Source organism: Gadus chalcogrammus, chromosome 8 (genome assembly GCF_026213295.1).
Source record: "Gadus chalcogrammus isolate NIFS_2021 chromosome 8, NIFS_Gcha_1.0, whole genome shotgun sequence".
Taxonomy (NCBI): domain Eukaryota; kingdom Metazoa; phylum Chordata; class Actinopteri; order Gadiformes; family Gadidae; genus Gadus; species Gadus chalcogrammus.
Window position 1 is genome coordinate 11,826,352 of NC_079419.1, and position 25,580 is coordinate 11,851,931.

A 25,580-nucleotide genomic window follows, 5' to 3' on the forward strand; every position below is an offset into this window, starting at 1 on the left:
TCATTGAAGGAAGAGTTCCAGAAGGAGAAATACAAAAGCAGACGTCGTCGAAACTCTCAAGAGTGCCTGATGGCCCACCAGCAGTTAGCAAACCGACTGAATAACAGTGGTTACAAAAACTGGCTGAAAGCGGGCCAGTGTCTTCTTGTCCTGGCGGGAGGTATAGCACCTTACATAGAGCATGAGATCAGGTCTTTCCACGAATATGTACTCAATCAAAACCCTCAGCTACAGCGCCGTTGTCACAGTGGTTGCAGCTCCAAAGGCAAGGTAGGGTTACCTCAAATACAAGTTTCATGTTAATAAAGCTTTTTACCAAAGTGCTATACAGTATAACAGTATAACAGTAGAAGAGCTCACCCAGACAATACACAGGCAGTCAAATCCTTAAACACGTTTTTCTTAACACTGTGTGTGTGTGTGTGTGTGTGTGTGTGTGTGTGTGTGTGTGTGTGTGTGTGTGTGTGTGTGTGTGTGTGTGTGTGTGTGTGTGTGTGTGTGTGTGTGTGTGTGTGTGTGTGTGTGTGGACCAGTTATCGTCTCTGTGTCCCCTCTGCTCGGAGTGGTCGAAGGTGATCCTACGTTACCACAGACAGCCTAACGTCAGCACAGTGAACTGGGATAACTGCAGTCCAGCGCTGTGGAGTCAGGACCACTGGGAGCTGGCCAAGGTGGGTGGGGACACCCTGAATACACGCGAGCGTGTTGGTGTTTGCAATTGTAATAGTTGCTGCATGGTGTAGGCCCACCAACTGCTTTGTATAAAAATAACAATTTGTTCTGTTTGTCTTGGGTTTATGTGCCCATGCACTTAAACTGTTTCGGTTTCATACAGTCCATTTGTTTTGATTGTGGTGTGATATTTACACCCAATTGAAGGTGTATATTATTTTGATATTTCTTGTCGAGTGAGGTCCTAAGGTGTAGATTTGTTCAGACCAGTAGGGCTGGATTGGGACTCACTTTCAGCCCGGGGGTTTGAAGGTACACCAGGCCAGGTGTGAAGGCCCATACAGGCTCGTCCCAGGCCTCGTCAGCAGCATCAGACTGATGTACTGGCTACTCAGAGACCACCACAAAAGATAACAAAGTGCTGTTTATATTTACATGGTAACAAGTTTCAGTTTAACATAGCATAAGTAACAACTGTTACTTATGCCACGTTCAGAACAATATACAAATTATGCAAATCTATTCTTTTATCCTATTTCTTTCTTATAATCAACACAACAATAACCTTTATAGAGTATGAAGATCAGATTGTATTTTGTCAATTTAATTTAAGCAGTGGAGATCAAAGAGACAGTAGTATTCTGAAATTAATCACATGCTCTGGCGTGCACACACAGGCCCACGTGCACAAACGCACACACATTTCTCTCTCTGTTTGGGCACCTCTTCTTTATTGCTCTAATTCTTCTCGTTCTTTTCATCACATGTAAAAATCACGGCTATTGAATAATAGTGAGCAACCCTTCTGGGATGCGTTGTGTTTCGCTAAAGCTTTATGTCTGGGCGTCGATGAAGGCAGAGAATACTTTGTTTTACGTTAGTGTACAGGGTTGGGTCAAAGTTTGGTTTACTTTCAGTGATTCACTGGCTCGAGCAAAGTGGGGGAGGCTTTTATGCGGCCGTATCTGGGTTTTAAATCCTTCCCGTCAAGTAAAAAGTAGGTGAAATCTGGAACACATGTTTAAAATGGTTCCCAGGACATGCCCGGGCATGTGTGAGAGCAGCGCAGACACCGAGCCCAACCCTCGTCCCATCACCGGTTGAGCTCAATTCATTTCTTCGATGCCACGCGATATCAAAGCTAACCTCAGTTCCTCATTGGGCCACCCATTCGTAGTGCTAACACCAGTTCTGACTAGTTTCTGCTTCTACACAAAGAGGGGTCAACACAAAACCTCATAAAGTGTTGTGGCTCTGAGATAAATCAGACCCTATAGGCATGGCTTCTTTCCCATTCTGCACACACTAATATAGACTGAGCTTTTACCTGGGTTGGGGAGATGCTTCGTGAACCACCTCCAGAGTGCATGTCTGTGGATCTTGTGTCTCTGAACAAACCACGTGTTGAACCTTTACCTCTCTTCGAGTTATACCTACCCCCCGAAACCACACTACCGGAGGCTTAGGAAGGCCGCTTCATCCCAGCCCTGCCGCCAGCGGCCCACCGGGAGTTGGCCCGCATCTCGCGATTAGCCACTGAGGTCCTGGTTAAGACTGTCCTGACAGCCTGACAATCCTGATCATCACTCTCTCTCTCTCCCCTGTCTCTGTCTCTCTCCATCTTTGTTTATCACTTTCCTTGTCCTTGTTTCCTTCTCTCCCCCTTTCTCTCTGCATCTGTCTCTTTCTTTTCCTGTCCCTCTCTTTGTCTCTGTCTCTCTGTCTGTCTCTGTGTTTCTTTCTCTCCCCCGGGATCTGTCTCTCTATCTCTCTCTCTCTCTGGGTCTGTGGCTCTCTGGGTCCATGTCTCTCTCTGTGTCTTTCTCTGGGTCCATGTCTCTCTCTGTGTCTTTCTCTGGGTTCATGTCTCTCTCTGTGTCTCTCTCTGGGTCCATGTCTCTCTCTGTGGTTCTCTGGGTTCATGTCTCTCTCTGTGTCTCTCTCTGGGTCTATGTCTCTCTTCCACTCTCTATCTTTCTCTCTCTCTCTCTCTCTCTGACTCTCTCTGTTTCTGTCTGTCCCTCTCTCTTTGTCTCTCTTTGTCTCTGTCTCACCCTCTCTCTCTCTCTGTCCCTCTGTCTATGTCTCTCCCTCAAGGCCTACATGCCAAAGGGGGCCTACAAGAAGAGTGCGTTGCACCAGTGTGACGCCTCGGCTCTGCTCAACCTCCTCAACTTCTGTAACTGGTTCCGCGTGGAGCCCCAGTTGGTGCGAGAGGTACACACGCGCCTTTCTACACAAGTACCCAAACTCATGTATACTTACATGAAAGCACACACACACTCACACACACACAGATTTGTTATACATATATTATACACTCAACCTTTTGAGTTCCAATATGGTATTGATAAATTACATCTGATCTTCCTTGTACACAACACATACATATATTATATAGCCACAGTGGCATGGCTATAATTATTCTTTATGCACTTTGCAGACACTGTTAATACATTATGAGCCGGTCCTGGTAGCTGCTGTGTGCTGGCTTCCTGCTACAGTGTCTTACTACCAAAGATCCCCAAATGAAAAACCGGTCACTATGATGAGTGTCCCTAGAGTCGTTCAGAGGATTCCCCCAAACAGAATCCCCAAACGTGCGTATACTGACACCTCGGAGATGGTGTCTGGTAATGTGTGAGTGACCCATGACCCCACCGGTGTGCAGGTGATCTGCTGCCGGAACGAGTTGATGCACTCCAGCGAGATGTGCATGGACGACGGCTGGATGGAACGCTACCACGGCGCTCTGTTGAGGCTGCTGCGCCACCTCCACCACCAGGTGGTGCCACTGGACGAGGCTGTGCAGCAGATAGAGGAGGTGAGCAGGGGCGTGTCCAGGTAGGGTGAGTGGCTGGCCCAGGGGTGGAATATAAAGTAGTAATGGGCGGTTGCTTAGTTGTCAATGCGTCAAACCTTTCGGGTTTTGTTACTTTTCGTTAATGCTTGATTAATGTGCCAAAATGTGTGTGTTTTATTTCGACCTTGTCTGCCTGTAGATCTTTACAGTAGACTGGTCAACATGCATCACTGGTTCAGACCACATGGATGGTGCAGACGACGATAATGGTTTGCAGGTGGACTCTGTAAGCCAATCGGACACCATGGCTCTGTCCGTAAGCCAATTGGAAGCTGAGCTGTTGGGAGAGAGGCTGCGGGAGCTTCTGCAAGACACAGAAACCCAGGTAGGAACAAAGCAACGAAAAAGACAAATAAATGCTTACTGAATTATATGCTCTATAAACTTGTGTTACTTCTTAAACTGCGTATCAGGACCAAAAATGGGTCACCCACAGTCTAATAGGCGTGGTGGGCTTGGAAATGCACAGAACGCACCACTTGGAAAACACAGAAATCCAAGTACACATGAAAGTGTGTGTGTGTGTGTGTGTGTGTGTGTGTGTGTGTGTGTGTGTGTGTGTGTGTGTGTGTGTGTGTGTGTGTGTGTGTGTGTGTGTGTGTGTGTGTGTGTGTGTGTGTGTGTGTGTGTGTGTGTGTGTGTGTGAAATCGTCTTCGGGTGATGAAAATGATTTACCTTGATGGGTTAAATATAATGATTTCTGCCTGTCTGTCTGCGTCTCTCTCTCTCTCTGCCAGGATGCTGAGTGTTTGCTGAGACTGAGGGAATTCCTCCAGGCCAACACAGATCTGAGAGAGCGTTTCTCTGAGGAGCTTGTAAATAAAATGTAACACAATAAGGATGCAGTGCAACTGTTGTTCAAGTCTAAATCAATGTTGTGGGGTCACAGACAGAACGAAGAACGATCAATGACTGTATCTGCTTGCCTGCCTTCTCCCCATCATGTGCTGCCGTCACCCATTTAAAGCGTGCACCGTCACCACCTGTAGCAGGTGCACGCTCACCAAAAGCAGGCAAAAAGTGACAAATTTGTGATTCATTCAAAAGGTAAAAAACTTAAATGCGGCTCCTACAGTTAATTTCATGTTAAATATTCTTCAGCATTTTTAATTTATGTATGTAACTGATTTATCTACATTAAAAACTTTATTTTCGAGTTACCAGGGGATGACATTTATTTCTCTTCGGGACGGTGTTCTTGTGGGGCACAACATCATTTTATGTTTGCCTTGCTTCCACCGAAACCATTCGAAAGGTTCCTTTTATAAATACATTGTCCTGCTTAGCACAAGATAAGCATGACAAGAAAATATGTACCACTTATTGGCCACACTTCTGAGAGGCTGTCAAGAATAAGGACCATTTGGGCAAGCTAGAAATGCAAATCTCGGATATGTCATCCCTGGGACATAGGGGGATAGTAATAATAATAAAAAAGTGGTGGTTTCAAGTTAACCTTTCTTAAATCTAATAGTACTTTTAAAAAATATTTGCCACAATATGACACTGTGGTCACATTGCAAAAAGCCGGATCTGATTTAGGAGCTCATATAAAAGGGAAACAAATCACAGTGGAAATATCCTCTGATCAAACTGTTTTTGGGACATTTTAGCTTTTTTTATGTTGCTGTTCAAATAATTGCTTTAATCAGGCAAATATCAGATTCCAGTGTGAACTTACCTGCATGCGCAAAAATAAGAAAATCAAAGACATCCCACGCAGCACGTACGGAAGTAAACAGTATATGTCATGACTATGATAAGCGCTAATAATATTTAAAGGTGGTATAAATGTATCCCAAATCGGCCTAAATGTGAACAAATGCACTGTTCCCACACTTTAAAAAATGCCCAACTACATCATGATATCAAGGGACAAATTATGTGAATACACCATGACACGGCAGTATGGCTTTAATTCTTTATTTAAGACATGTGGTAGGGAAGTAAGGGAACTGCTCCGCCCCTGGAATCAGGCAGTATCGCGATCACAACATAAGAGACAGTTGACAGTCGGACGATTTCTGCGAATTAAGAAATAGCCTAACTTATCTCTACTCTCTGCTGATCAAATGGATAGCTCGGATATCAGGGGATACATTCAAAGGTTTGAAGACCAAGGATACAAAACATGGATCAGAACTACAATGATCTTGGAGTGCCTCAAAACGCGAATGGGCAGGTTCTTAGAAAACGAAACTGAGGTTTTTCACAACGCCTTGAATGGGAAAATCAAGCTGAAGGAAAAAACGTGCATTGGTCCAACTAAATGCGATTATAAGAAAGTGCCAACCGTGAAATCGGTAACTACGTTCAGAGTTACATTTAACTTCTGTTAGGAATGAGTAGCCTATTCAACGACTTGGCATTATGTCTAACCCATGTCAGTTGTATGTTGAACCTCCTGGTGGGAACATCTACCATTCAGAGGCTTTTTTTTAAAAGACAACACTTATATGAGAAATACTTGAATAATTTTGAACCAACGTGATTTCCCGTCTCTTACGAGTCAATGGCAAACCAGGCCCGATATAAATAATATTATTAATCAACACGAGCGTGTGTTGTATGGATGTGTGGTTGTTATTTATAGCAATGCGACAAAACTGGAGAATTAAGTCAAAAACTTCACATATTTCTGCATTTAAGACAGGTCTCGTACATAGGAAGCGAGCTGTTCTGTTATGACTTGATAAGAACCGTTTCATAATAGATCGCCCTATAACCACGAACCGGTCCAAGTCCAGGGTCCAGTAGATAGCTACATGGGTTAGGGTCACACTTCCCCTAAAATAACATTGTATAAATAAGTTTGTGAGAAAAAAGTTGTTTGAAGTTTTTCTAAGCCACCAAAGGCTCTAAGTGGTTTGAAGGTGAGCCCTGATGTTAACGCTTTGTAATTGTATTGGTGCCCAAACTGCACATGGCTGTGTAATGCTAATTTATTACTTGACGCTTTATTTTTTATATATTATTATTATTATTATTATTAGTATTTATATTATTATATAAAATAATAATATATATATATATATTATATTGTTAGATAATATACAGGCTAGTAGTTGTGTGTGTGTATATGTATATATATACTGCATTTTCCATCACCTTTAACTCGGCAAACTCTTACAGGCTCCTAATAAATTGTGTCGGTTGTGTGATGCTTGGAAAGGGGAGATTTTGTCAGAGCACAAAAACCCTAACCCCAGCATGGTGTATTGGAATAACACCACACCTTACCTGTGGCCTTCACATAAGTGGGAGGTGGCTAAGGTATGTATACCTCAAAATACCTGAACAAATGCTTTACAGTACTTACTTACTAGCTCTACTTTTATTTTAAGCCAAGTTGAGGAAAACGGTTTCTTGTATGTTTTTAGCTCTATAATAACTGCGTATCCTTGCTTTTGAATTAAAGCTAACTCCAGCTAATACTTTCTTTGTACATTTTTAGGTCTACATGCCACGTGGCAATATGAAGCACAAGTCTGTGGATGACTTTGACATCTCGGCGTACCTCACTCTAATGACATTCTGTCGACACTTCCAGAAGTTTGTGAAAGGCCACTTGCTCTCTCAGGTGCACAATCCTTCTTGTAGGATCTACCTGTCGTAACCCTTAGTTAAGACTAAGTTGTTCCCATTGAGGGATAGTTGTGTTGTTGTACCGTTCTTCGTTCCATGTTCAAACTTTGACATGGGACATTGAAGTCTCAAACAAGTCTCCTAAACGGATCATTGCATTGTTTACATTGCATTAGGGGGGCAGGGTAGTCTGGGGGGCTGGCGCGTTTGACTCAAGGGCCAAATGGTTCTGGGTTCAAACCCGAATGTCCGCAGTCATCCTGGAACCAGCTGCCCTACCCCTCATCATGAATGATGTTGAAAATAAATCACTCAATTCACAAATTCTCCAGGTGACTAATGTGAGGAACCAGATCATGCATTCTGCCAACTTTGCGGTGACTGCTGAAGATTTCCAGGATTACATGGGTCGGATCAGGGCTCTTGGGGAAGCGTTGGGAGAAAAGGTCCCAGAATTCCAGAGCTTTTCCAAGGACATGGCTGAGGTAGGTGCCGCCGGTGCTCTGTGGTGTGTTCGGATTCCCATCAGGAATTGATCGTGCAGCATTTTTTATAGCTGCTGATGGTATGCTTTGATTCTTGTCAGCCACACATGTCAGTCGCATTCAGTCCAAAACGTCTGCTAAATGACGAAATGTAAAATAGTGTGAAATACAAGTTTGTTAAGACCCCAGGTTAATTGTTAAAAATGTCAATGTTGATATAAATTAACCATGATTTTTATTCGACTAACCCCCTCCCGATGTGCCGATGTATTCCGAATTCTGGCAGTGGGCCATCAATTGAAACGATTATAAGCCAAAAAAGTGTTTTCGGCAGCTCCTATAGAATTCAACAATTGCACCTTCTTTTCAGTCCGTCTCCTGGTCCTTGGGCATGTGCAGTAGCACAGGAACCCAGAATGCATTTGCTGTGTCCAAATCAGTAAAAGAAACTTGGCGATTTGTTCGTTTGTGGACACTATTGGAGAGAGCTACCTAGCCAGGGCAGTTTGTATGCGCTTATATTGGTGGGACAATTCAAAGATACAGCTATTGGAGCTGCTAAACAATCGTTTGGGATATAATGGATGTGTTTAATGGCCAACTGCTCACTTACCAAACATGTTTACACTGCCAGAGGCGGTGGGTTGAATGATGAGAAAGAAAAAAAAAAATCAAAACAATTTGATAATCTTTGTTTCCTTGTCTTTATTCCCCTCAACAGATTCAGAACATTAATTTCCAGCTGCATTTTGGACGCAATCTTGTGGTCCGAGAGCAAGGACCTTCTACAGACAAATATGATGTTACAAGTATTCTGAACATGGAGTTGAAGATTATGAAGGACAAGATGGAGTGTCTATCTCAATTGTACGATGCAGACAGAGAGAACATGCTCACGGTAGGGCTCGCTGAGTAAAACATGCATATGTACAAGTATGCACACCCCAAACACAGGTGTGCACACGCACAAACACACACACACTGCACACCACTGTGTTTTTATGTACAAATACAGCTACACTTGAATCTGGAATTGAATGATGAGTCATGGTGTGTGTGTGTGTGTGTGTGTGTGTGTGTGTGTGTGTGTGTGTGTGTGTGTGTGTGTGTGTGTGTGTGTGTGTGTGTGTGTGTGTGTGTGTCTCTCCAGTCAGAGGAGCTGCAGAAGGTGAAGAGCTTCTTGGATATGAACCATGACCTCCAGGAGAAGCTGCAGCCCCAGTGGCAGAGGCTGGAGGCCGTGCAGGCCCAGCACGGACTGCAGATAAACACCCTCACCGAGAGAGTGGGCGAGCTGGAGAAGCACACAGTCGTCACTGACGGTAAGAGGAGAATAGTTTTAAGAAAGCAGAGATACATTGCAATTTAGTGTATATATATATGTATATTTCCTCAAGAGGATTAATGATAACTATGTGGACATGTGTTCTGTTGCGTAGAGGAGTTCAGCTCCGAAACCCTCATGTACAAAAACCGTCTTTTGGAACGTGCCAAAAAATACAAATGGGATAATCCCGTGTTCTCTGAACAAGACGAAAGTGCAGGTAAACACAGTACAACTCTGGTAAAAGGCCACTTACCAATGGCATTCGTAGAAATTGTTGTTACAAACATCTGAAGATATGTTTCACAAATACAAATATGTTTCACAAGGCCATACATTGATGATTTAATGGTTCATCTGATTACCCTACAGGGTTCAGGGGTCAGGTAGAGGTCCACGGTGAGACATTCCTGGGGTCACTGGTGTGTAAGTCGAAGGCACAAGCACACCAGGCAGCGGCAAAAAAAGCACTGCAAGAGCTGGCCCCTGTGATAGCCAATGAGGAAGCAGCTTTAGGTCAAGCAGCCAGATCACAGGCAGCAGGTAACCCCTCCCTTTGCAGATCTGTTTGCTTCTATAGACAAGATAACATTATGGCGATCTCTAGTCTGTTTGAGGAGGAGTGTGACTGTTCTAACCGTGAACCCTGCTCCTCTTCCTTCCAGGGTTCTCTTTCTTCGCAGCAGTGACGGTGTCCCTTGCCGTTGACGTCTCCCCAGATAAGGGTGTCTCAGCACCTGTGGACGGAGTGGAGTGTGTTTATGAGAAACTAGTCTCTTTGTTTGGACTGGGAGCTGCCGATACAGGTTGGGTAACACGCCTTTCCTCACAGCGGTGTTTGCTATGATGACACATCGATGTCTGTCATCCGCTCGCTAAGAATTCCCTTCTATCTTCCCAGGTTCCTCCAATAAGGAGAAGGTACTGCAGTACTGTACCAGGCTAAAGGTCCTGCCCCCAGTGGAAAGGAGCTCAGCCTCCAGCTTTGTCCTGAGACTCAATGGGAAAATTACCTTCTATGACTTGGGTGCGTAAGCCTGTGTCAATTTAGCAATTAACACCAGTGTTACAACATTCTCGTCCGTTTCCTACCGTTTGTTAAATTTTAAAAAAGCAACAAGGTTCACGGCCCACAGCCGTGTCAGGAAGGGGTTTAATGTTTTTTACCTTCTTGTCCAAAATGTCCAAATGGTCCTATTTGAAGCAAGTAAACAAACACAGCCTGCTACATTCACACTCCAGGTGCCTCGCCCTGTTAAAACAATATCCTTCTGCTGTGGTACAAAAATGAGGTGGAATTTGGACTCCATAAAGGACACACTTTGTTAACACACCAAAACTCGTCAATTTCATACCTTTTTGATGGCAGGGAACAAAGGAAAGAAAAAAAAACCATCTGCGATGGGTTGAGATCACATGTGGTTCCCTTTGCAGAGGGGTCCGGGTCGAAGGCGGAGGCAGTGCAGCAGGCAGCGAGGGCGGCCCTGGAGGCTCTGTGCGGGGTGTTGGACAAGGCTGCTGTCAACCAAAACAACCACAAAGGAGCTCTGCAGGAGCTGCTGGTGAGGTTCAAACAACCCCATCCGGAGTACCACGTGACGGATAGCCCGGCGGGCCATGGGGACAGGGTCACATGGCTGCCAGAAGCAGACCCCACGGGCGGCCTGGCGGAGGGGTCAGGGCACCGTTACCAGGAGGCCGAAGGCGCAGATGAGGGGGCTCATGCTGAGATTGGGACCCCCATGAAACGAATGATAACGGATCGTTCTGACCGGCCCAGCAAAATGTCTAAGGTTCTGCCGTCGACGGCTGGAAGTGAACGACCGGGTAAGGAGGGGGGAGCTTTAGAGCGAAGGTCCTACAATGGGCCTTATTCACGTAGTGGCTATCTTTGTTCCTTTTTTGTTTCTAAACACCAGCTGAATCCCACATTCAGTTCCCCCACCCAGCTAGCATTTAGATCCAAGATGGCGGCTTGGTAAATAATAATGCCTATGGACACATATCCCTTGAGATAGTGAAGAGTCTGCTGATGCTGATGATGAGGATGATGATGATGAGGCAGTTTTTGAGCACTTACAGCTTCTCCACTATTTCAGATGGGGGGCAGGTCTTAGGCTCCGTAGAAGTGACCATATTGGTTGACCTTCGACCCCACCAGGCCGCTGACCAGGAGGGGGCAGTAGGAGCTGCCTACAGTGACCTGATGAAAGCCTTGTCTCTGAGCCCTGCACCTAGTGGTACTACACACGCATGCACGCACGCACGCACGCACGCACGCACGCACGCACGCACGCACGCACGCACGCACGCACGCACATACACGCACACACAGTTATGTATAATGTGCTTCTTACCGTAGGTGAAGAGAAACAGGCAGTTCTGGAGTTCTTCAGAGAAGCTCAATGTTGCCCCCCTGTGGAGAAAATAGATCATAGACCTGATGGAACGTACAGCTGTTCCCTGAGAATTGACGGGAAACTAACCTTCCAGAGTCCAGGTGAGTTCAGGTTGCTATCGATAAGCATTTTGCATCCACATCCAGAATTTATGTGGATGCACATCCATTCTAGATATAATTGTGTCCACAATATATATTTTATTCCCTGACCCTTGGATACTCATCGCACCTTATAAATGTAAACTCAAAGTATGGTTTATTTGTTGTGTTCCCAATCCTGTGCTCTTTCAGAGCGGTCCACCAAAAAGGAGTCTGATTCTCTGGCAGCCCAGAAGGCCTTGGCCCACCTGGAGGGGCTGCAGACGGTGAAAGACCTCAAGCTTACTGGTTAGAACGGCTCCTTGGCTGGCGATTTGACTCACTATCAACAATACTGCTCAGAAACAGTACAATGAAGGAATTGGCCCTTATATACCTGACTAAAGTGGTTTTCTTTGTTTCTTTGAAATTCAAGGTGAGGTCAAAGGCAGACTGCAAAAGGTGGCAGCCGACCTTGGAAACATCGGTTTGCCTGTGTATCGTACCACAGACGCTGGCAAAGTTATAGGTCAGTGATGCTCAGTGAGTCAGTGGGTCCAGATTATTTTTTAAATGATTTTATGTATCTAGATTTTTTTGCTCTTATGCTCAACCTCAAATATTATATTCTATAAATTAATGACGGGATAGTATGTTCCTAAAGTTAAACCATCACACAGTTCTGACTGTTAAGCCAATGTCCTTGTTTCAGGGGGGCAGGTCTTAGGCTCCGTAGAAGTGACCATAAAGGTTGACCTCCGACCCCACCAGGCCGCTGACCAGGAGGGGGCAGTAGGAGCTGCCTACAGTGACCTGATGAAAGCCTTGTCTATGAGCCCTGCATCTAGTGGTACTACACACACACACACACCCACACACACACACACACACAGACACACACACACACACACACACACACACACAAACACACACACACACACACACACACACACACACAGACACACACACACACACACACACACACACACACACACACACACACACACACACACACACACACACACACACACACACACACACACCCACACAGACAAACACTTATAATTAGAGATGCACAATACTGATATCAGTACACAGTGCCCGATACTGTGCTCATGTACTCGTACTTATAAAACTTCTCCGATGCATGCATTGTTGACCATGAACACGCTGAAAGAGCGTTGTTCATTGAACGTGCTCATGTATTTGCTGAACAGTGAGCTGAACGTACCCCTTTGTGCGCAACGTCGTTCCCGGCCAAACGTTAGCGATTGGTTACGTATTTAAAGGATACATTGTACATATTTATAATTCGAAATTCCAAAACGGCCAAGCGTTAGCGATTGTTTATGGCAGATCCAGAGTGGCACTGGGCAGATCCAATAGTTTTAAACTTCAACAGACACCCGTCTTCAAGTGAGTTAACGTTTGTCATTTGAGTAGGTCCAGACTCTCTGTACAAATGAAATTAAGTACGAGAGTCTGGTAGGACCAGGCTAGATATAACCACCGATAGCAGTTTACGCAACGTGACGTAACGTTGAGGTGACGTTTATTTTTTTAAACATGGTAATTTGTCCTATATGATCGTCAACATAGTATTCTATGTATCACTGTAATAAAATAAGTCCCCAATTTGGAGCATAAAGGGGCATCGGCGGCGCAGTTTGACTGGGCGTGTGGAGCTGTGCCTTGGTTGTGTTTTCGGTAGATTGTCAACCGCTATGGTGTGTGTGGATGGCGAAGCTCCGTCTGAGCAGCGATTTATTTAATGCCCGCATCTGAGGGGATTCCCGGACACCTATAGTATAACGCATGTGTGTGGCACATGTCATATACAACATCGCTCATTATACAACGGGTGGCTTAAATCCAGCGATCTGATTGGTTCCTAACTGTTGTATAATGAGCGTGTACATAACTGCTATGACGCACAATCATTTTGTGAAACTTTGCATATCACTCCGCGCCTGGAAGTAGAAACAGTTACAAAGTAAAAATTATGTTGAATGATGGAGAGGGTGTAAATGTTGTTACTCCGGGAGTGAGCAAGGCGATGGAGAGACTAACGAAAGCTTAGGCACACGGTGAGTGAACTGCTCCATAGGATAAATTGCCGGCGAACCGCTCTAGCCGAGCCTTCTCTCGGAGGGACGCTAAAGTGTGTTGCATAGCGACCGTCGTGCATTTTGAAGGCAGCCAGGAGCGACTACTTTTTTGTATTCTTTAATAAAACCGCTACTTTGACTTTCTTTTTTTTTTTTTTAAACTATGACTTTCGTTTTGCCATAATAGTAACCGTTGTATAAAAGCTTGTGGTATGTGCTCATTATACCACTGTGAAGGGGGTCGCCGGCCCTCCGCTGCGCGTCGGGCCGAACAACGCCCCTTAACAGTGGTATAATGAGCACATGCCACAGCCTGTCGTGATCTATTGCTTAATTATATCACTCATACACAACGGCCGTACTAAAAAGGTATAACAAAGTTGCCGTGGGCCGTTACCATGGCGATAACACGCCCCCTCTTTCCTAGATCTCTCAGCCCACAACGCATATTTTTAAATCTCAATAAAGTGAAGCGAATCTTTAGAAAGTTCGCAAAAAGGAAATTCGAATTGGGTGTGTTTCCATCAAGTGGTTGGAGCGGGAACCTACACACATTCCAAGGCTTGTCGTATCCTTTTGATAACAAGCTCTCTCTTAGGTCCTGATATATGATGGAATTGCGTTGTTGTTTTCCATCTAAAATAGCTGTAATTTTTTTTTCTTCGATGAGAGCAAGGAAAAGTTTGACCTCTTCAGCGGTCCACACGTATCTATTATTCACATTGGCCATCTGTTCCATGGACGCACCTATTGAGATTTAAAAATATCTGATTTCAGTTTAATGCATTTTGCAAAATGTATCAGCTCTCGTTTTGAAGGCTGAACCGACCATTTGACTGGAACTACTTAGTAGGTGTTCATATATCAGTGATTGATGGGCACGGTATAAATCAAAGGATATACAAACATAGACATCCTATATCATAAGTATATATGATATAGGATTTCTATGTATACAAACGCTAAAATATATTGATGCTACAAGTTGATGTTGGCAGGGTTGCTATGGCCGGTCGTTTTGCTAAATTCGAAAAGACGTTGTCAGTCCTGTGTGTTCAATGTTCGCTACGTCACAGCTGTTTCAAAAGGTGTGTTTCCATCTCCCATTTTGCGCATTTAGTCTCTTTCGCATGAGTCAAAAACCACCTCATGCGAGCAGATAAACTTTTTTGCGAATTAGAGGATTTCTATGCGAATTTAGGTGTTTCCATCACCGTGATTCCATACTTCAAAATGTGCATAAAAGCAGGGGGGTGGAAACGCAGCTAGTGGGTTCACCGGCTCTCTAAACGGTAATGGTATTATTAGTATTACTCGGAATGGGCGAACACCTAAATGTAAGTTATATACTTCTACTTGGTCTGAGAAAAAGTGGAATCGGTGAATCCCTAATTATAATGAACTCTCAGGTTCACTGCTTTTTTGCTTCTTACCGTAGGTGAAGAGAAACAGGCAGTTCTGGAGTTCTTCGGACAGACTCAATGTTGCCCCCCTGTGGAGAAAATGGATCATAGACCTGATGGAACGTACAGCTGTTCCCTGAGAATTGACGGGAAACTAACCTTCCAGAGTCCAGGTGAGTTCAGGTTGCTATCGATAAGCATCTTGCATCCACATCCAGAATTTATGTGGATGCACATCCATTCTAGATATAACTGTGTCCACAATATATCTTTTATTCCCTGACCCTTGGATACTCATCGCACCTTATTAAATGTAAACTCAAAGTATGGTTTATTCGTTGTGTTCCCAATCCTGTGCTCTTTCAGATTGGTCCAACAAAAAGGAGTCTGATTCTCTGGCAGCCCAGAAGGCCTTGGCCCACCTGGAGGGGCTGCTGACTGTGAAAGACCTCAAGCTTCCTGGTTAGAACGGCTCCTCTACTGGAGATTTGCCGCACTATCAACAATACTGCTCTGACTCTGCCGTTGTAATCTACCTTCAGAGTTTGTTTTTTACTCGAATGTTTAAATGTTGGATGTTTGACGTACGTTGAGTGCTAGCTTAAAGGGAAATACCGGTCTGAGATCAAAAGATATAAGCTGTTTCTCCTGGCTTCGCAAAACATTTATTTCCAGTACAATTTGTCAAAATCAGTTCCATGTACTGATTCTGCTAAATAACATTTAGAATGTGCGCATCGCTTCTAATGTAAACAGTATCACTTTTGTGTTTTGTAATCAATGGAGTATGGATGTATGAAGAATGGAGATGTTGGACCAACAAACTTGATCACCATACCAGTACTTTATCTCTCATCACAAAGATCAAAGTGCTACTGCTATGGTTGACCTTTGTGTAAGGCAGACTCTTGCAGATGCTCCGAGGAAGAAACAGTACAATGAAGGAATTGGCCCCCATATACCTGACTAAAGTGGTTTTCTTTGTTTCTCTGAAATCCAAGGTGAGGTCAAAGGCAGACTGCAAAAGCTGGCGGCCGACCTTGGAAACATCTGTCACCCGGTGTATTTGACAGCAGATGCTGTTGAAGTTACAGGTCAGTGATAGTTACTTAAAGGGGTGTATATATAAGCATCCATGAAGTAGCATGCCAAGGGACCTTTAAAGGGGTGGTCTGTCGATTTTGGTTTCAGAAGTTTACATTATTTTTAGGGTTAGGGTTAGGGAGACATTTTGTATATTCGTTTTTTGCTCTTGTGCTCAACCTCAAATGATATTATATTATATTAATTATGGATAGGATAGAATTAGGGATGCACCGATTCCACTTTTTCTCAGACCATGTACAAGTACAAGTACTTACATTTGGGTACTTGCCGATACAGAGTACCGATACGAGTACTTAATAATACCATTACAGTTTAAAGAGCCAGTGAACCCACTTTCTAAGCGGGAATTTATACATTTTGCAATCTTAAAGAATGCGTTTTGGGCCGTGAGTTCTAGGAAAGAGGGGGGTATGTTATCGCTATGGTTACGCACCACGGCAACTTAGTTATAATTTTATTTTGTACATTTGTTGTGTATGAGTGATATAATGAGTGATGTTGTATATGACATGCAACACACACCGTAGCGTTATTCTATAGGTGCCCGGGATTCCTAACCCTCTGACTTGGGTATTAAATAAATCGCTGCTCAGACGGAACTTCATCATCCACACACACCATGGCGGTACAATAAGTCTCAGAAAATAGCAACTTTCTCTCGGACGCCGCAGTCAATCGCTGCCAAGGCACAGCTCCAAAGATGCACACAATCCCTCCAACGGTGCCTTAGTCGGGACGCCGCCTGCGTTCTCAGCAGAGGGGATTGTTCACAGTGTTTTGGGGAGAATGGCAAAAACATAGGAGTTTACCCCTTCCTCTCGAAATTTGGGGACTTATTTCAGTAGTAGTGATGTAATGGCATAAATTACTTTATTGACGATCATACGTGTAAGACAAATAACCGCGGTTAAATAAAAACTAAAAACTGTTTTGGTGGTATCGGTGGGTTGTATCTGAGAAGTTTTACGAATAGTAATACATGAGCACAGTATCAGGCCCGAGTCAGAGTACTGGTATCGGTATCAGTGCATCCCTAGATAGAATCTTCCTTTATTTAAACCGTCACACTGTACTAAAAAAAAAGAGATTTAGCTGTTTTAAGACAATGTCCTTGTTTCAGATGGGGGGCAGGTCTTAGGCTCCGTAGAAGTGACCATAAAGGTTGACCTCCGAACCCACCAGGCCGCTGACCGGGAGGGGGCAGTAGGAGCTGCCTACAGTGACCTGATGAAAGCCTTGTCTCTGAGCCCTGCACCTAGTGGTACTACACACACACACACACACACACACACACACACACACACACACACACACACACACACACACACACACACACACACACACACACACACACACACACACACACACACACACACGGACACACACACACACGCCCGCACGGACACACACACACACCCCAGCACGGACACACACACACACACACACACACACACACACACACACACACACACACACACACACACACACACACACACACACACACAAACATTGAATGAACACTCAAGTTCACTGCTTTGTGCTTCTTACCGTAGGTGAAGAGAAACAGGCAGTTCTGGAGTTCTTCGGACAGACTCAATGTTGCCCCCCTGTGGAGAAAATAGATCATAGACCTGATGGAACGTACAGCTGTTCCCTGAGAATTGACGGGAAACTAACCTTCCAAAGTCCAGGTGAGTTCAGGTTGCTATCGATAATCATTTTGCATCACCATTCATAATCAACAATCAACAGAATGAATTATCTCAGAACTGTGTCTCATAATATATATCTTTATTCCCTGACCATGCGATACCATCCACAAGAAGAACGACAATACCACAAATATCTTCAGGCTCTTATTCGACTCATCCCACCCTATTGAATATAAATTCAAAGTATGGTTTATTCGTTGTGTTCCCAATCCTGTGCTCTTTCAGAGCGGTCCACCAAAAAGGAGTCTGATTCTCTGGCAGCCCAGAAGGCCTTGGCTCACCTGGAGGGGCTGCTGACTGTGAAAGACCTCAAGCTTCCTGGTTAGAACGGCTCCTCTACTGGAGATTTGACGCACTATCAACAATACTGCTCTGACTTTTTTACTCGAGAATGTTTAAATGTTGGATGTTTGACGTACGTTGAATGCTAGCTTAAAGGGAAATAACGGTCTGAGATCAAAAGATATAAGCTGTTTCTCCTGGCTTCGCAAAACATTTATTTCCAGTACAATTTGTCAAAATCAGCTCCATGTACTGATTCTGCTAAATAACATTTAGAATGTGCGCATCGCTTCTAATGTAAACAGTATCACTTTTGTGTTTTGTAATCAATGGAGTATGGATGCATGAAGTATGGAGATGTTGGACCAACAAACTTGATCACCATACTAGTACTTTATCTCTCGTCACAAAGATCAAAGTGCTACTGCTATGGTTGACCTTTGTGTAAGGCACACTCTTGCAAATGCTTCGAGGAAGAAACAGTACAATGAAGGAATTGGCCCCCATATACCTGACTAAAGTGTTTTTCTTTGTTTCTCTGAAATCCAAGGTGAGGTCAAAGGCAGACTGCAAAAGGTGGCGGCCGACCTTGGAAACATCTGTCACCCGGTGTATTTGACAGCAGATGCTGTTGAAGTTACAGGTCAGTGATAGTTACTTAAAGGGGTGTATATATAAGCATCCATGAAGTAGCATGCCAAGGGACCTTTAAAGGGGTGGTCTGTAGATTTTGGTTTCAGAAGTTCACATTATTTTTGTAGAGACTTTTTGTATATTCGTTTTTTGCTCTTGTGCTCAACCTCAAATGATATTATATTATATTAATTATGGATGGATAGAATTAGGGATGCACCGATTCCACTTTTTCTCTTTTTAAGTACAAGTACAAGTACTTACATTTGGGTACTTGCCGATACAGAGTACCAATACGAGTACTTAATAATACCATTACAGTTTAAAGAGCCAGTGAGCCCACTTTCTAAGCGGGAATTTATACATTTTGCAATCTTAAAGAATGCGTTTTGGGCCGTGAGTTCTAGGAAAGAGGGGGGTATGTTATCGCTATGGTTACGCACCACGGCAACTTAGTTATAATTTTATTTTGTACATTTGTTGTGTATGAGTGATATAATGAGTGATGTTGTATATGACATGCAACACACACCGTAGCGTTATTCTATAGGTGCCCGGGATTCCTAACCCTCTGACTTGGGTATTAAATAAATCGCTGCTCAGACGGAACTTCATCATCCACACACACCATGGCGGTACAATAAGTCTCAGAAAATAGCAACTTTCTCTCGGACGCCGCAGTCAACCGCTGCCAAGGCACAGCTCCAAAGACACACACAACCCCTCCAACGGTGCCTTAGTCGGGACGCCGCCTGCGTTCTCAGCAGAGGGGATTGTTCACAGTGTTTTGGGGAGAATGGCAAAAACATAGGAGTTTACCCCTTCCTCTCGAAATTTGGGGACTTATTTCAGTAGTAGTGATGTAATGGCATAGATTACTATATTGACGATCATACGTATAAGACAAATAACCGCGGTTAAATAAAAACTAAAAACTGTTTTGGTGGTATCGGTTTGTTGTATCTGAGAAGTTTTACGAATAGTAATACATGAGCACAGTATCAGGCCCGAGTCAGAGTACTGGTATCGGTATCAGTGCATCCCTAGATAGAATCTTCCTTTATTTAAACCGTCACACTGTACTTAAAAAAAAGAGATTTAGCTGTTTTAAGACAATGTCCTTGTTTCAGATGGGGGGCAGGTCTTAGGCTCCGTAGAAGTGACCATAAAGGTTGACCTCCGAACCCACCAGGCCGCTGACCGGGAGGGGGCAGTAGGAGCTGCCTACAGTGACCTGATGAAAGCCTTGTCTCTGAGCCCTGCACCTAGTGGTACTACACACACACACACACACACAGACACACACACACACACGGACACACACACACACGCCCGCACGGACACACACACACACCCCAGCACGGGGACACACACACACACACACACACACACACACACACACACACACACACACACACACACACACACACACACACACACACACACACACACACACACACACACACACACACACACACAAACATTGAATGAACACTCAAGTTCACTGCTTTGTGCTTCTTACCGTAGGTGAAGAGAAACAGGCCGTTCTGGAGTTCTTCGGACAGACTCAATGTTGCCCCCCTGTGGAGAAAATAGATCATAGACCTGATGGAACGTACAGCTGCTCCCTGAGAATTGACGGGAAACTAACCTTCCAAAGTCCAGGTGAGTTCAGGTTGCTATCGATAATCATTTTGCATCACCATTCATAATCAACAATCAACAGAATTAATTATCTCAGAACTGTGTCTCATAATATATATCTTTATTCCCTGACCATGCGATACCATCCACAAGAAGAACGACAATACCACAAATATCTTCAGGCTCTTATTCGACTCATCCCACCCTATTGAATATAAATTCAAAGTATGGTTTATTCGTTGTGTTCCCAATCCTGTGCTCTTTCAGAGCGGTCCACCAAAAAGGAGTCTGATTCTCTGGCAGCCCAGAAGGCCTTGGCTCACCTGGAGGGGCTGCTGACTGTGAAAGACCTCAAGCTTCCTGGTTAGAACGGCTCCTCTACTGGAGATTTGACGCACTATCAACAATACTGCTCTGACTTTTTTACTCGAGAATGTTTAAATGTTGGATGTTTGACGTACGTTGAATGATAGCTTAAAGGGAAATAACGGTCTGAGATCAAAAGATATAAGCTGTTTCTCCTGGCTTCGCAAAACATTTATTTCCAGTACAATTTGTCAAAATCAGCTCCATGTACTGATTCTGCTAAATAACATTTAGAATGTGCGCATCGCTTCTAATGTAAACAGTATCACTTTTGTGTTTTGTAATCAATGGAGTATGGATGCATGAAGTATGGAGATGTTGGACCAACAAACTTGATCACCATACTAGTACTTTATCTCTCGTCACAAAGATCAAAGTGCTACTGCTATGGTTGACCTTTGTGTAAGGCACACTCTTGCAAATGCTTCGAGGAAGAAACAGTACAATGAAGGAATTGGCCCCCATATACCTGACTAAAGTGTTTTTCTTTGTTTCTCTGAAATCCAAGGTGAGGTCAAAGGCAGACTGCAAAAGGTGGCGGCCGACCTTGGAAACATCTGTCACCCGGTGTATTTGACAGCAGATGCTGTTGAAGTTACAGGTCAGTGATAGTTACTTAAAGGGGTGTATATATAAGCATCCATGAAGTAGCATGCCAAGGGACCTTTAAAGGGGTGGTCTGTAGATTTTGGTTTCAGAAGTTCACATTATTTTTGTAGAGACTTTTTGTATATTCGTTTTTTGCTCTTGTGCTCAACCTCAAATGATATTATATTATATTAATTATGGATGGATAGAATTAGGGATGCACCGATTCCACTTTTTCTCTTTTTAAGTACAAGTACAAGTACTTACATTTGGGTACTTGCCGATACAGAGTACCAATACGAGTACTTAATAATACCATTACAGTTTAAAGAGCCAGTGAGCCCGCTGTCTAAGCGGGAATTCATACATTTTGCAATCTTAAAGAATGCGTTTTGGGCCGTGAGTTCTGGGAAAGAGGGGGGCATGTTATCGCTATGGTTACGCACCGCGGCAACTTTGTTATAATTTATTTTGTACATTTGTTGTGTATGAGTGATATAATGAGTAATGTTGTATATGACATGCAACACTCACACCGTAGCTTTATACTATAGGTGTCCGGGAATCCTAACCCTCTGACGCGGGTATTAAATAAATCGCTGCTCAGACGGAACTTCACCATCCACACACACCATGGCGGTACAATAAGGCCCAATCCCATTTCTACCCCTAACCCCTTACCCTTACCCTTACCCCTCCCCCTTGTTTTGAAGGGGTATGGGGAAGGAGTAAGGGGAAGGCGTAACCCTGCGTTCACACCAAAAGATGCAAAAAGTTGACGCGCGTCACGATCCCATACAAAGTGAATGTAGAGACGCGTTGCTGCTTTGCTGCCGCAGCATTTGCTGCCGAGAAAACCGGCAGCAAAATTTGATTTGCGGCGCGTCAAAATCTGATTTGTGGCGCGTCAAAATCTGATTTGCAGCACGGCATGCCCGTGCCCGCTGCCGGGCACGGGCGGCGGGCGCGTTCACGTATTTTGCGGCGCGTCAAATGCTGCTCGAGTTGAAATATTTCAACTTTTCGGCAGCAAACGCGTGATGACAGCCAATCAGCGTTCAACAGCGTTGCCACGGAGGCGTTGCCACTGAGTGACATGCCGTAACAGCCAATCAGTATTACTCCCTTGGAGTGACCTAGAGTTCACTACCGTTACATTTATTTAGTAACTCGAAAAACCCCACAAATCAGCATTCTGTAGTGTAGTTGTGTTTACAGTTAAACTAAACTATAGTAGTATGTGTATGTATAAGTATGCTAAAGGGATAGCATAACAACCCCAAACAAAACCCAGTTGGGTGCCAGGCAGCACCAGCCTTCCAGGCTCCGAATGGTCTCATGAACCCATAAACGACGGGCATTCCGACGTCTCTCCCTCTTCCACAACAGGTAAAGACATGCAATGCTCGTAATGTCGGTTGTGAATGAATTCAAAAGCACCGCGAAACTTCCCGCGCTGCAAAACTGCGGCGCAGCAAAACGTTTGCAGTGCGTCAAAACCTTTGCTGCGCCGCAAAACTTGATTTGCCGCGCCGCAAAACTTGATTTGCCGCGCCGCAAAACCTCGGCGTCAACACGTTCGGGCAGCAAATGCATCTTTTGGTGTGAACGCAGGGTTAGAAATGGGATTGGGCCTTAGGCCCAATCCCATTTCTACCCCTTACCCCTTACCCTTACCCCTCCCCCTTGTTTTGAAGGGGTAAGGGGAAGGGGTACCCCCTTACTCTGCTGAGACGCCACCTGCGTTCTCAGCAGAGGGGATTGTTCAGTGTTTTGGGGAGAATGGCAAAAACATAGGAGTTTACCCCTTCCTCTCGAAATTTGGGGACTTATTTCAGTACTAGTGATGTAATGGCATAGATTGTCACAGTAGCGCATCACTGTAACATGACCTGTAATGCCTCAAGTAGCATCTTTGTTTTTTTGCCAGTGGGGGACAACCACAAGAGCAGGCTCCAGGAGTTGCTGATGTCTGGGCTAGGGAACGCGGTTCCGCCCGCGTATGCAGCCGTCGACGCCAACGACCCCCGCCACACATGACTGACGCACAACCTCGTAAAGGGGAAGCGGGCGCTGGTCTTTTGGTTTTGTTTAGCCAATGGGATGTTTTTTCCTGCGGGGGTTGCAGGTTCATTACGTAACGCATTGGGATGGTTTGTGTAATCATGGGGCTTCACTAATTAACTAACCATCATCGTATATACACTTGTTCTATGAGTTTTGACAAAAAAAATTGCATGAGAGTGAGAATATAGGCATAGCGTTTTATTAGGATTCCTTTGCTTGAAAAAGCAATATTTATAATTTCTTCAGCTTTTTTCTCTCTGTTATTGCTGCACTGACTTCTGTCACTTTTTACAATGTAGTGAATTCTGTCTGTATGTGTTTGTTCGTACCTTCCTTAATCTTTTTATAATATTAATGTAAACCTGTGTTTAGCAATGCCACACTTCACCTAGGTGACTTTTAGGCCCCGTTTACACGAAGGGAAAACGCAGATATTTCCACGCGGTTTGGCCTCTAATTTACACAAAAACAGTTTTTATCACAGAAAACGATCATTTCTAAAAACTCCGGCCAAAGTGGAGATTTCTGAAAACGCCGGTTATGTGTTGTCGTGTCAACGGGGAGAAACTGGGTTTTAGGTTCTGAAGCGTCATCACATTATGCGCCAGGAAATGCATAACGTCATATGAGCGCCCTATGTTTACAGTTTGTTTGTTACAGGAAGACGGTCGTGTTATTCGTTGTTGATTCTGAGGATTCTGATTGGCTTGCATGGCTTTATCCGTCTCCCTACACTGCCGCCCATAGGTTTGGCATAGTTATAATGGCGCTCGACGGCGTATTTATGCGTTTTGATGTAAACGACAACTTTTTAAAAAAGATGTGTGCACAATGTTATTTTTGAAAACGGAGGGGGGGGAATATTAGTTTCTATAAATACCCTGCTACGTAAACGTGGCCTTATTGTGCTCCTCCAGGCAAGGATACAGGGTGGTGGTGTTGGAAACTGGTTTATTTTAAAAGTTTGTCGCAAGTTATCGGCAAGACATGAGCTGGTGATCCATGCTGCCACGCTGAAGATCCCAGAGTGTGTGTGGTGATTGCTGGTTTAACCTGTGCACATTGATTGCTCAATGCACAACAGGTGTGCAGCCTCACCCAGCCCCAGAGACAAATCAGTCTGACCCGGGCCAGGTGAGGCTGTAAGCAAGCCAACAACCATACACACTACAACAATGTGTTAATTAATGATAATATAAAAAATTATCAAAACACAGTGGAGTCAGGGGGATAGCTTGACAAAATCCCAGCTGAAAGGTTCAGAGTTCGATCCTTGAATGTCTTCAGCCTCATCTGTGAGCTCCCTGAGCAACGGTACCAATTAGGATCAATGTAATGGAAATAATCATTTTTTTTCAATATATCTATTCATATATAGATAGATATATAGATGATATTTCCTTCATGCCTTTCCTGTTTTTACGTCGTATTTGTTTCACTGTTTAACTGTATTCTCTGTCTTGTTGCAGTAAAACCATGGTCTTTGCTGATGCATGTCTTTTACGGCAATCCACAAAACCTCTCAATAAAGGCTTGATTCCACTACCACACATTCTGTTTCCTTCTCAAACATAATAGGCCTATGCATTTATGTTGTTTGGGTAAAACAAAGGCTTGTATGTGAAAACCGCTATCAGCCAATGGTATCAGCCAACAGTAGCGCCTGAATATCTGTATGGGGAAGGGAATGTTGGATCGCTGCACCCCATGTTTGAGAGGATCTTAGGGTCTATTGTGGACAGCACTTCTAAACCAGGCCATGATTGAATACAGGGGTACACTCACATACAGTCCTCAAAACCCTAACACGCAGTGAGACACACATGTTCTCATACACACACCCAAGAAACACAGCTGCACTCGGATTGTTAGTCATTTCTTTTAATGAGAACCAGAGAGCCAAGAGACGTCCCATTGGGGATACAAGTAGGACAGTGACGGTCATCCAAAATGTTTGGATGACAGCATGACCTCACCCATTGCTCAGAGCAGTGGTGAGTTCATGCTGTCCTCCGTACTGTTTGGATGGACGAATGAGGCGCTCATCCCTTTAAGTGCCACCTGAGGAACACAAGCCACACAGATTCCATTGAGAAACATTGGGCAGGTCAGAGGTCCTGTTTCAGCTCATCGGTTGAGCTCTGCGTGTACTCCACCACTGTGATGTCCTCCTCATATGCAGCCTGGACCACAGGGAGAAACTGGAGGAGCAGGCACATCACAGCTTAATACCAAGGCCATGGTTAAATATGGAAATAAAT

At 44.2% G+C, this 25,580-nt stretch overlaps 2 protein-coding genes across 2 annotated transcripts in view; one reads left to right on the plus strand and one right to left on the minus strand.

Moving 5' to 3' along the window:
- LOC130387282 (uncharacterized) lies at positions 1-25,423 on the plus strand. Its single transcript, XM_056596302.1, has 36 exons — positions 1-270; positions 534-671; positions 2,770-2,889; positions 3,116-3,298; positions 3,344-3,496; positions 3,675-3,860; positions 4,274-4,362; positions 5,479-5,482; positions 5,579-5,839; positions 6,669-6,809; positions 6,991-7,116; positions 7,454-7,606; positions 8,328-8,504; positions 8,757-8,928; positions 9,046-9,150; positions 9,303-9,473; positions 9,596-9,736; positions 9,832-9,957; positions 10,365-10,757; positions 11,030-11,170; positions 11,293-11,430; positions 11,623-11,718; positions 11,846-11,938; positions 12,122-12,259; positions 14,956-15,093; positions 15,287-15,382; positions 15,922-16,014; positions 17,148-17,288; positions 17,581-17,718; positions 17,965-18,060; positions 18,572-18,664; positions 19,785-19,925; positions 20,182-20,319; positions 20,566-20,661; positions 21,173-21,265; positions 23,183-25,423. The coding sequence occupies exons 1-36, from the start codon at positions 70-72 to the stop codon at positions 23,290-23,292; spliced, it is 5,019 nt and encodes a 1,672-aa protein (XP_056452277.1). The 5' UTR covers positions 1-69; the 3' UTR covers positions 23,293-25,423.
- The window catches only part of LOC130387140 (granulocyte-macrophage colony-stimulating factor receptor subunit alpha-like), a 5,661-nt gene continuing 4,787 nt past the window's right edge, over positions 24,707-25,580 (minus strand). The window contains exon 10 of the mRNA XM_056596134.1: positions 24,707-25,520. Within this exon, the coding sequence (XP_056452109.1) occupies positions 25,428-25,520 (93 nt within the window). The 3' untranslated portion in view covers positions 24,707-25,427. The remainder of the gene's footprint in view (positions 25,521-25,580) is intronic.